Source organism: Rosa rugosa, chromosome 1 (genome assembly GCF_958449725.1).
Source record: "Rosa rugosa chromosome 1, drRosRugo1.1, whole genome shotgun sequence".
NCBI classification, from domain to species: Eukaryota; Viridiplantae; Streptophyta; class Magnoliopsida; order Rosales; family Rosaceae; genus Rosa; species Rosa rugosa.
Genome location: NC_084820.1, coordinates 27,996,166 through 28,008,659, shown reverse-complemented (window position 1 = coordinate 28,008,659; position 12,494 = coordinate 27,996,166). Strand labels below are relative to the sequence as shown.

At 39.3% G+C, this 12,494-nt stretch overlaps 1 protein-coding gene across 1 annotated transcript; it reads left to right on the top strand.

Moving 5' to 3' along the window:
- The first annotated feature begins 9,820 nt into the window (after nucleotides 1–9,820).
- Nucleotides 9,821–11,871, top strand: LOC133724502 (cytochrome P450 81Q32-like). Its single transcript, XM_062151253.1, has 2 exons — nucleotides 9,821–10,784; nucleotides 10,985–11,871. The coding sequence occupies exons 1-2, from the start codon at nucleotides 9,885–9,887 to the stop codon at nucleotides 11,594–11,596; spliced, it is 1,512 nt and encodes a 503-aa protein (XP_062007237.1). The 5' UTR covers nucleotides 9,821–9,884; the 3' UTR covers nucleotides 11,597–11,871.
- The last annotated feature ends 623 nt before the right edge of the window (nucleotides 11,872–12,494 follow it).

The window sequence follows — 12,494 nt, the reverse complement described above, 5'->3', positions numbered from 1 at the left end:
ATCAGTGTTATAAGTTTATATATTTTCAATTACATAAATAAAAGCTATAAAAATTAAAATTAAAATTAAAAAATACAAAACCGCCTAGGCGCTCCTCCCTAATCCACCGCCCGACTAGCGCCTAGCGATTTTTCGAACCTTGGTTGTAATTGAGGACCAAACAATGAAGCTACACTGAAACTGATGGGAAAACAAGCCGAGCAACTATTTGGAACAAGCTGTAAGGAGCTGAAACAAGAACCCCTATGTAATGCAAGAAACAGTTCCACAAGAGTCCTCCATCCACTTCCTGACAAAAAAAGAGTCCCTGACAGAAGTAGAAGAGAATTGTTTAACACCGACTCATAGAAAAAACTTCACAGGTAAACCTCTACAGATTAAACTTTTTTTTTTTCCTCATCGTATTTTTTGATTTAGTTAAGTATATCCTTTGACATATGGGTTTTATTAATTACTTTGACATATGGGTCCTGTTATTTAATAACAATATAATATCATAGTGCAGTTATTTTTGAAAGCTATTCAATTTCAACTTTGAAGTGAGAACTATCCTTACTATAATAACAGTAGGAAAGCAGTTGTAAAATAATTAACCAACCAGCTGGCTTAGCACTAGGAGTACTGAATCAACTGAATCTTGAAGGTAGATTGGTACAGGTAGCAAGAAAAGAATTCTATCACTACCAAAATGGTAAAGAAAATTAAAAGGAATCTGGTTTAAAGTATCAATATTTAGTTGTAGTGGATTGGTAGATGATGATCATCTGTTATGATGTTTGCTCTAGAAAGAAAGAACTGTTGATTTCTCCAGTGTGGGTTATCTGTTTCATTCAGTTTGATATGTCAGGACCAAGGTTCGAAAAATCGCTAGGCGCTAGTCGGGCGGTGGCCAAGCGACTAGCGCCCAGGCGCCTAGTCGGGTGCCTAGGCGGTTTTAAATTTTTAATTTATTTTTATAGCATATAAAAATATAAATCTCAGTATATATAGACTTTTTTTTAGGATAATGACTATAGAGTTATAGACCTAAGGATATATTAACACTTGCTACAATTTATTGATAAGAATAATAATAATATTAGATAAGAATATATATATATATATATATATATTTTATTCCCAGAGTTCCATGCCACTCAAACGTACACGACTTGACCATTCCTCATTCAACACGTACATGCAAACCCAGCATATTAAATGGACACCAGCCAAAGAAAACTCAGAGAACCCCAACAGATTAGATCGACAAACATGGAGGCGAGAACCCGACTTGGAACAACCGGTTCGTCTTCTTCAAGATCTCTTCCGAACTCCTCCACAGAGAAACCTCGGGGATCACAACTGAGATTTTCGCCGTCGGTTGCATCCATCGACCAACACGTCTAACTCCAGATTCGTCATCGGTTGCATCCAAAATTAGCTAGTCGGGATCTACGCCGTCGTTCAGTCCTCCTAGTGCTCAACCGCCCAGGCGCTTAGTCGCCCGCCTAGGCCGCCAAAACGGCTGCCGAACCTCAGTCCGTCGAACCCCTCCGATTTGGAATTAGTCGAGGCGGAGAGCCGCCGCCCAGCGCCTAGGCGGCCGAGTTTTAGAACAATGGTCAGGACTATTCACAATTTGTTTCTTCAAACTTCAGGATCATTGTTTTGATGTTCTATGTAGTTCTCAATTTGTGGGAGTAAGTTAACGTGTGTGTTTGTGGTTTGCCTATGCATGACACTCTATCGGAACTTATTGCTGAATATCCATCATAACTACTTTAAACTAAATAGATAAGATGTAATCTAAATGTGCATAGGTAGAATTACGAAAGAACATTAGGGGTTCTTCATGCACTTTAACCAAATGTTTGTGTACATTTTTGTTACTTTGTGCAACTCCTTCATGACTTTGGTGCTAAATGCCTTAGTACTTCACTATTCTGCAACCAATTAGACATAATTACAGTTTTGTTCCTTATGTTTGATAAGATTCACTATTTTAAACATTTAACTAAGCTTCCCTTCTTTCACAATGATAGGGAAACTAACACTGAACCACCAAAATCATCAATGGTGATCATCAGCAAGGAGAAAAACGACTGAAGTGCCAGACCATTTTTTGTAAGAATAAGACCGGAGGAAGCAACTTTTTGGACAACCTCCATAACTAGCTATCAATGGGCTTAAACTTTTTAAGGATATACACTTGCTAATGGACATCATCAACTATGTTTTTGCAAACTATTGCGGCAGCAATTGTAACTAAGTTAGACTTAAACTATGACAACCTGTCTTTTGAACATTGTACCACAACATCTGTACTGGTGGTGATGTTACTAGGACATGATCTACTTCATCTTTTGTTATAAAACAGAGTTAATCTTTTGTTCATATAATGATCTTGTCAACTATATTTTCTAGGCTTTTAAATTTAGTCCTTAAATAAACATTATGTTAGCTCCAAAACCCGCGGCAAAGCACGGGCACAATTTCTAATATATACTGAAAGAAGAATTTCACACATGGTCACTAAACTATGACTCATTCGATATTTTGGTCACTTAATTTTCTAATATATCACTTTGGTCACTTAACTATTATTCTGTCAATCACTTTAGTTACTGAATGAGTATTTTTTTTCACTTTAATCACTTCTCTCAATTATTCCAATACAGACTTCTCAATTTTTCACAATTGGTTGGACAAAAATATCCTTGATATTGGGGCAAATAAAGTTTTTTTTTTTTTTTTTTTTAAGAAAAAAATTAACAGAGTAACTAAAGTAAATAACCGAATTAAGGTTGAGTGACCAAAGTGATATATTTAAAAAATGAGTGACTAAACTGTCAAATAGGTAAAAGTTGAGTGACAAGTTGTGATAATCTCTCTATACTAAAACAAGGTTTTTGGTGTTTTTGGTACTGTAGTTTAGGAACAGTATCGGCTTAGTACTAGTCCTGGCTTGAACCGAGCCGTGACATGAATGAAAAGACGATATTGCCCCTTCCTGATATCTGTTGCTCCGGTACTGTGTGTTTGCTTCTTCACTCCACGGAGAGGAAGAGAGAGAAAGAGTGAAGGGAATTGATTTCTGTGTCAGGCAAGGATTGAGGTCAGGTACCTGCATCTGTGGCAACATCTAACCAAGTGAATTCGCGTTTGATCATCTCGGCACGATTTCTCAATGCTATCAATGAGAGTACAGAGAATGGTTTTAGAAGCGTAATGGGCGAACCCTCTCATGGAGTCTTTACATTTGGCTTCAGCCGCGTTTCTGCAAATTGTTAGTATTAGAGGTATCATTTTGGGTTTAGTTCATCTTTCCTGTATATTAGTTTTCATGTTTTCTTATAATTGATTCTGATTGCTTAGGTCCAACACAATGAACAAATATGGTGCTGTTCTTGATGACTTTGGCTTCAATAACTATGCTTGACAAGTTGATGGAGGAGTTTATATGCCCTATATCTAGAGGAATCTCGTCTCGAATTTGTTATAAAGTTATAATTAAAGTGTTAGCTCAGTGGTTAGAGCACCCACTACCTAATGACGAAGTCATGGGTTCGAGTCACCAAGGGGGTAGGAGTGAATTCCTTTGATCCTCTTGAAATAAAGAAAAAAATAATTAAACCTATTTAATCATGTGCTTCTTCCATCTCAGTAAAATTGGAAATAGCGAATAAGCTATTTGTTTGAGCTAGAATGAGACACAAGAATAGTAATAATGCTTCAGTGATCTGGAAACAATGTGGTTCCTTCGGTGGGGTTTTTGTAGCATCTTGGGGTTGGTTTCCTCATTGAATGAGGAAGATAAGTGAATAAATGCTTGAGGTAACAAATCGAAATCAAAGACCGGAGAGGGATAGGATTAGACCAGGAGATTCAATATCCCACAAAAGTACAAGAGTACTTTTCCATCGTTTAGAATTAAAGGAGTTCTCGGGGTTAGCAAGGATTCTGTTCTGAAGTTTTGATTTGTCACAAAAGAGGCAGATGGGATGCAGTTTGAAGTAAATGGTGTTGAGAAGGTAGGTGAAGGTTGAGTGGCTGGAGAAAATTTGAACTAAGAGCAAGTTCACCCGTTGGGTCACCAGGTCACCTACTTTTTTTTTTTGAGAATGACAGAAACATTTTATTCCAGAATAACACAATTACATAAAATAAAACGGGAATGACCGGTGGTGGACATAAGTTCCCCACTCTCCTCCCTAAGAACACCCTCAGTTACGGGTCCATCATCCGTGACGACATCCATGAGCCAAAAGGGCCCAACCCCTAACCCAACCAATCGCCCCTCAACTCGGGCTACAGCATAAGGAAATTTCCGAGAGTCACGATAAATCCCTGCAGCCAACATTACAAACAGCCACTTCCCCTTCATCAACACCGTGTCCCAATCCAACCAAACCACGTGCAAGAGCAAGTCACTACCACATTGACAACAAGAAAACACCGGGAGTAAAACATGTAGTCCTCGGACATAACGCCATATCAACGACACTTCATCCATACTAACCCAGGAGACAAAGTACATCCTCACAGCCAACCTCAAGAGGAAAGATACTCCCTTCAACACCATGGCCCAAAACCGCTAGACCATGTGCAGGAGCTTCTCTCCATTACTTTGACCACAAAAAGGTAAATTGAATTCCTGGGAATAACACGACACACCTACCATACCAAGACTCCAAAACCCTAGCTCAAAAGAGTAGGGACTTATTAGACTAAGCCAAAAACCTAAACCAGAAACTGAAATAGCACTAAAAAGCAAAAAAATACCATCGGAATCCATAGAACTGCCTAGATGAACCACCGCCGAATTACCAAGATCCCTCCCTCCAAGTCCGGCCCAACCACCAATCTTCCAAGCCAAAAACGCCAGAGCTGCAGATCGCTCATTCCGCCGCCAACCCCACCACTAACGATCCGGTGCCATCCAACCACACCACCAACCTCCATAGATCTCCGCCCAAATCAGTGATCGAACCCCAAAGAGCAGCAGATCCCTTTTGGAATCGCCACTGATAGGAGAACCCCGATCCCGTCGCCGGTCAACCCACTGCAACGCCGCTCTGCACCTACAATCGCCCACGACCATAGAAGGTCATATCGAAATCGATCTACCCACCCTGACATCCACCTCCCTTCCACCTCTCCTAGACCACGCTTGAGATTGAAACCTGCCAAAGTTGCCAGAAATTCGAGAATTCCGAGGAGGACAGTGCCCGTCCGGCTGCACGCGCCAAACGCCGACGAGACCAGAGGCCCACGCCGACGCGGGTGCGCCGCCGGACGAGGAAGGTTTTTGTCGAGGGAAACCCTAGCTATGAGAGAGAACGAGAGCGTTTTTTACTCGAGAGCTTTTCGGAGTGAAAAATTTATTTATGGTCGTTGTCAATGTATTTTTCTTCCACCGGGTCACCTACTATTCACTGCTTTTTAGTGTATATTTTCATTCTCTGGGTCACGAAATACACTGTGCTCGTGACCCAAGGCATGAAATACACTGTGCAGGTCACCATGGGTGACCCAGGCCGGGGCACGAAATACACTGTGCTCGTGACCCAGAGGGTGAAATTAACACTAAAAAGTAGTGAATAGTGGGTGACCTGGTGACCCAACGGGTGAACTAGCTCTAATGATACACTCTTTTTTCTTGCGTGGGACTGTTATGTAGTTCTCTTTCCAGAAGCTGGTAGAGCCACATTGGATTCTCATCATGGTTTTGTAGTTGAATATGGAATCGAGTAGGAAGTAGGGACGTAGAGCTTGGTAGGTGCTACTTATCCATCTCGATTGGCAAATACATTGACCTTGCTATTTTTAATATTGGATATCTTTGATTATCTTTGCAGGTTTAACTCGCTATTATATTACTGTTTGTGCTAGGGGTGGTTTATATCTTAAAATTTCTCCGTCGAAGGTTTTTATTTTTAGATTCAAATTTGCTCACCATCTTCAATTTTATAATAATATCACCACCCTATTATACATTGTCACATCATATACAAATTAACCATGATTAAATATAATAACTAAGCTCATTGATTGAATTTGTTTCTTTTTTAATTTTATTTAAATAAAATTTAGAATCCTCCCTCTCTTTCTCTCAACTTTCTACAGTTCTCTCTGCTTCTTTTTAATTGCTCTCTCTCTCACACACAAGTTTTCTACAGTTATCTATGTTTCTTCTCTTTAATTGCCATGGGTTACGTACCTGCATAATGGGTAGGGAAAGGAAGCCGAACATTTGAAGCCAATTAATGCTCTGCAATACTGAAAGGGGGCAATCCACTCTCGCTCTCACCTACAACCACCACCAAACGACTCCAAGTCCCTAATTTTCGACGACGGGTTATTTATCATCTTTCCGGCCATATCCTTCAGCAACTACTTTCTGATCGAGTTCAACTTGGCGGATGAGTCCGGCAGCAGAAGCCGGCGGTAGTTCTGGAGGGTCGGACAATTTTCTCAATCAGGACTCGGTTGAAAGTTTGGATCACACACTTTTCCATTTTGCGGTGGCGATGCTTCTCTTAGAGTTCTAGTGCTACCGGGTCGGAGTGGATTTTGCTGAGTGATGAGAGATGAAGATGAATAGTAAAATATTAAAATAAATAAAATATTAAGTTTTTTGGTAAATACCCGAATCCTGATTGTTTTTAAGGAATTCACAGGTTTTGAGGGCTAATTGGGTTCTGGGTGTGCTTGAAATGTTCGTGAGGATTGAATTGAACTCCAGATAGACCAAAGTAGAAGATGATGATGAATGATGGAGATGGTAGAAGACGAAAGGATTTAGGTTAGTTTGTTTAATAAATAATAAAATTAAGAGTTTTGCTATTAAAATTTTTTTTTTCTCTTTCCTGATAATTAAGTTAACTATGGTTAGTTATGGTTATGAATTTTCACACATGACAGTTTTTTTATTGAGTGGAGTATCATCACTTAAGGGATAGTGGTGACTGATGATTTGAATCATTTATTTTTTAGGTTTACTTGACTGATGCTGTTTTGCTATAGCTATTAGCACCGAGTCAGACTAATAGTTAGTTCCACTGACTAATAGAACACTAACCATATTAGACCATGACTGTTCAAATAAGAAATTACATGATTTAGAGAATTTTTCACTATAGCTTTGGTGATTGTTATCTCCCTCTCTATGATTGTGAAGTATATTTTTGTATTTTCATGCATATATTTATTTGGTTCTGAGTTGCACCAAATCTAACAAGGGTTATTTATAGCAATCCATACAATTTTTTTGATATTTTCTGGCGTAAACTTGCTAACCTTGATGAGCTATCTGACAATGAAGCCGATGTTCCTGTGAGTATTTCATAAGATGGTTTTGCCCTTTATAAGATGGTTAGTCAGCTATTCAAAGTTCGTATCTGTCTCGATCTTTGCACCAAGTCATTATTGATCGATTTTACAGGTTCAAGGTGATGTTGGTGTTGCAAACATGGAGGAAGATGTCAACTGGGACTTGGCAAACTTACAGACACTTAACTATGATGATCTGGATAGCTTTTCATTATTGCAGAAATCACAGAGATTTGCCGATATAACGCAGGTGTGTTTCAAAATGATTCTTTTACTTATTTTCGGCAGATATTTTGGTCTCCAAAAATTTCTAGTCTCTATATGCCTGAAATCTATGCTTTCACTGTTTTATTTATCATTTGTTTCTTATCCTACGTAGTTGTTTGAATGTTTCTTAAGTTGAATTGTATCTAATAAATGGGATAATCCTTTTGATTTAATTAAAGAAGGGAGAAGCAGGGGAGAAATCAAAGATATCTTTTATGAGAGTCGTGAGGCATAATGTCCACAATGACAACTTCAAATGTCAGTAAACCTGCAATTTGGTGTTACAAGATAAAAATAAAATTGACTTTAATGAATTAGTGTACATAAACATGCAGCAATTATCATTTATTTGTTATGCAATCATTATAGTTCCATCAATAATACATGTTAACAAAAAGACCTGTAGCAAAGCGCGGGATAACTGACTAGAATGAACAAAATCATAGTTGTTCGTATGCAAATTTTGGAATTATAAATTAATTATGTCAATTTTTTTTAGTGGGGAAATGCCTTTTTTTTTTTTTTTTTAGAGAAGGAAATGCTAATGTTAATTAAGTGATTAAAACAAACAACACCAACTAAAACGAAAAAAAAAAAAATCACTTTCCCAATGGGAGTTGAGGCTGGTAAAGAAATTTAACAACCTATATTGAAGTTGAAAATTTTAAGGTTAAAGCTAGGCATAAATTTAAGATCTTACGGACCAAAGACATGTACAGTAAAGATGCAAGAATGATTGTATTGATGTAAGGGTTCTCAATGATGATGATTCTGGACATTAAGGCGTTGGAATAAACCACTAACAATTTACTTTAATTCATGATGTTACTTAACTAACTATTTGATATTCAATATCACATTACAACCCAGCAGACTCGGTATAACACGACTCGTTTAGACAAAACTACTCGCCGAGTCCGTCCACGTCATCATCGTCAACTTCATCTCCTTCCTCAAACCCAACAGGCCAGTTCCTCGGGAAACTCGCTTCTTTCTTCTCCCTGGGTAGGTCAAAGAGCGACAACGCTTCCGACTCGGCCGAATCAGCGAGTTGGGGAGGGATGGAGTGGTCGGTGAGCTGGAAGAACCCGAGTTTCGAGGAGAAGGGTTGGATCGAGCTTGGGACAAAGAGACCACCGGAACCGGAGGACACGTGGCTGACTGTGCGTGACGAGTGGGGAGGGAGAGAGTGGGTGGAAGACGGTGGAGCATGCTCTAGGGGGCGTCAGCCGCGGCTGATGTGGACATGGTTTTGTCCGACGGCGTCGGTGGCGGAGCTGACGTGGAGAGAGAGAGAGAAAGAGAGAGGGAGAGAGAGAAACTGGAGGTGGAGATCGGGGAGATTGGGGAGAGAGAGGGAGATCAGGGAGAGATGAAGGAGAGAGAGGGTGCCGGCAGCGTGGAGAGTGAGGAGAGAGAGGAAATAGTGGCATCTATATAGTTTCTTAATCACACGAAGGGCAAAACTGTCAATAGATGTTAGATTGGGTAAATGGAGTTAAAAAATTCTTAGTGAAGTATATGAGCATTTTTTAAGCTGAAATTGGGTAAGTGGTCACGACCCCTTATAATTTTTATTAATATATTTAAGGAGTTGCTACAAAATTCAAATGTACTGTCACTATACACATGCTTAGTTTGTTTTTTGTAATATGAATTATTTAAGAATTTACTACATGGAACGCATTATAGTCAATTTATATAAAAAAGACAAATAAATTCGATGTAGATTGATATATACGTGATGAGGTATTTTTATAACATCCAGAAATTTAACTCTATGAACTCATTAAATTTGATGAAAATAAAAAATTACACAAAATCATACAAACCACTGATATTTGTTACAACATTAAATCCAAAAAACTTAATGCCTTAATGTTATATTCAATCATTTACACATAATCCATAACGAGTTATTATTCCTAATCCCCCCATTGATGCTACATGAATGCCAATGCGCTTTGCAAATGATAGAATAAGATCTCTCCTAAAAAAAAAGAAAAAATGATAGAATAAGATCTGCGAGTTTTGGCAAAAAGTCTTGTTTTTTACTTTTTGGGGCAACTTCTTGGCAGTCTGGTCCTTGTTCTATTGCGCTACGCACTCACTGACATAAGCAGACCCATGAAGTACCCACCTTATCTCAAATCAAAGTATTAAATTAAATTTACCATACGTATCCAAATTTAGCTACTAGTCTCGAGGGCTGGACAATATAGCGCCTTATAAATACCATACAGATATACAGATTAGACACCACCGAAAATTCTGCTACACCACATCATATATTAGTACTCCAAACCATGGAAGACTTCTTCTTCTACACATCTCTCTCCATCATCGTATGCGTGTTCATCTCTCTAAATCTGTTTGGACGGCGTCGTTACCCCAACCTCCCTCCAAGCCCTTCCTTATCTCTTCCGATACTCGGCCACCTCCACCTTCTTAAACCCCCAATCCACCGCACCTTCCACCGCCTCACGCAGAAACACGGCCCCATCTTCTCCCTCTGGTTCGGCTCCCGCCGTGTCGTCATTATCTCCTCCTCCTCGGCCGTGCAAGAATGCTTCACCAAAAACGACATCGTGTTGGCAAACCGTCCCCCCACGCTTTTAAGCAAGCACTTTGCATACAATCAAACCGCCATGGCGAGCGCCCCCTACGGCGATCACTGGCGCAACGTTCGCCGTATCGGCACCGTCGAGGTCTTGTCCTCCGGCCGGCTCAACTCATTCTCCGACATCAGAAAAGACGAAGTCAAGCATTTGCTGCGCAAGCTTTCCCGACATGCAGAAGAAGAAGAAGGTCGTTTCGTGAAAGTGGAGCTGAGGTCTATGTTGTTTGACCTGACCTTCAACAACATAATGACCATGGTGGCGGGGAAGAGGTATGTCGGGGACCATGTTGCGAACAAGGAAGAGGGGAAGGAGTTCATTGAGATCATGAATGAGGCTTTTTCGTACAGTGGGGGGACCAACCCCGGAGAATTCATGCCCTTTTTGAGATGGTTTGGCGGTAATGGTTATGAGATGAAGTTGAAGAAGTTGGGCAAGAGAGCAGATTTGTTCTTGCAACGTCTAATTGATGAGCACCGAAACAAGAGTGCTTCGGAGAGTAAAAATACCATGATCGACAATTTGCTTTCTCAGCAGGAGTCACAACCTGAGTATTATACTGATGAGATTATCAAAGGACTTATACTGGTTAGTAAAAATTATAATATCCCATCCATGCTTTTTTCTGTTATGTCCAAAATTACGGTCATTTTCTGTTATGTCCAAAATTACGGTCATAGTGGTTCACCATTTAGTGTTAAATATTTACTTTATGAGCGTCTTCAACGATCTAATTTTAAGTATTATTTTTTTGATCAAGTTATTAATTAACTCGAGTTAATTTTCAGAATCTATTATTGGCTGGCACTGATACATCGGCAGTGACATTAGAATGGGCCATGTCTGGTTTGCTAAACCATCCGGATACGTTAGATAAGGCTAGAGCTGAACTGGATGCTCAACTTGGTCAAGAACGCTTAGTAGACGAACAAGACATTTCTAAGCTTCCCTACATACAAAGTATTATCTCCGAGACTCTTAGATTGTATCCAGCGGCACCAATGCTATTACCACATTTTGCATCAGATGATTGCGTTGTAGGTGGATTTGATATACCACGTGACACATTGATATTGGTCAATGCATGGGCCATACATAGAGACCCGAAGTTGTGGGATGATCCAAAAAGCTTCAAACCTGAGAGGTTTGAAATCGGCAGTAAGGACGAGGCACACACATATATGCCATTTGGAATGGGAAGAAGGGCATGCCCCGGAGTAGGATTGGCCCAACGTGAGGTAGGCTTGACTTTGGCTTCATTGATTCAATGCTTTGAGTGGAAGAGGGTCAGTAAGGAGGAGGTTGATATGACTGAAGGCACAGGACTCACCATGCCTAAACTGGTGCCATTGGAGGCCATGTACAAACCACGCTCATTTTTTAACAAGGTTTTCCATTGATCAGTGGACAATTTTTATAACAAAATGTATTATTAAACGTCATTAAGTTATGTGCAGTTGGTTATTTAGAATAAGTAACACCGTGGAGATTACATACACAGACATCACGAGATATGTGAGATGAGGAAAATATTGTCGATTCTACTAAATAAATGTATTAGTAAATTATAAGCTATATAAATTGTGTACAATATCGTACAACTATTGTTATTGTATGGTGTATATTGATGCCTTTGTTTTGGTTTTTGGTCTTCAATTCATTAATTTTTCTTTTATATCAGTTCTCAATATTTATTCTTCATATACAAATGAGATTGAAAGATGAATATCGAGGTATATTTTCCCATTTTTATAGTTTTTACTAAATTTATTCAAACACTCTAATTTTTAATTTATAACAAAGAGCATGAGATACCTCTGATATATTAAGGAATTTATTTTTCTGGATAATAAAAGCCCAAAGAAAGAGGTGGAGGTTCTAATTCTAGCCTTTATCTAAATGGTATGGTCATCTCCAATGGGGCCTTCTACTATGGCTTTTAATTAATAATATTCCACATGACACAGTGGTACTAGTAAATGAGTGGGCAATAAATACAAATCCTAAGTTTTGGGTGATTTTGAAAGCAAATCTGAGAGGTTGAAACATGCAGTAAGGATGAGGCAGACAAGCTCTTGCCATTTGGAAATGGGAAGAAGGGCAGCTCTAAAGCAATTTTGTATAGACAAAGTTGGCAAGACTTTGGCTTCCCGGGCCTTGTACACACTGCCCGTCAGACTATAGGAGCTGGCCATGGCAGAAGTCGTTAATTACCTTAATCGCAAAGGGGTGGATGATTAATTCTTTGAGTGGGACAGGGTTAGTGAGAAAGAGATTGATATGACAGTCGTTAATTAC

Coding starts and splice junctions, on each gene's coding strand:
- LOC133724502 (XM_062151253.1), top strand. CDS start 9,885: ATGGAAGACTTCTTCTTCTACACATCTCTCTCCATCATCGTATGCGTG. Junction 10,785..10,984: donor TTATCAAAGGACTTATACTG/GTTAGTAAAAAT, acceptor GTTAATTTTCAG/AATCTATTATTGGCTGGCAC.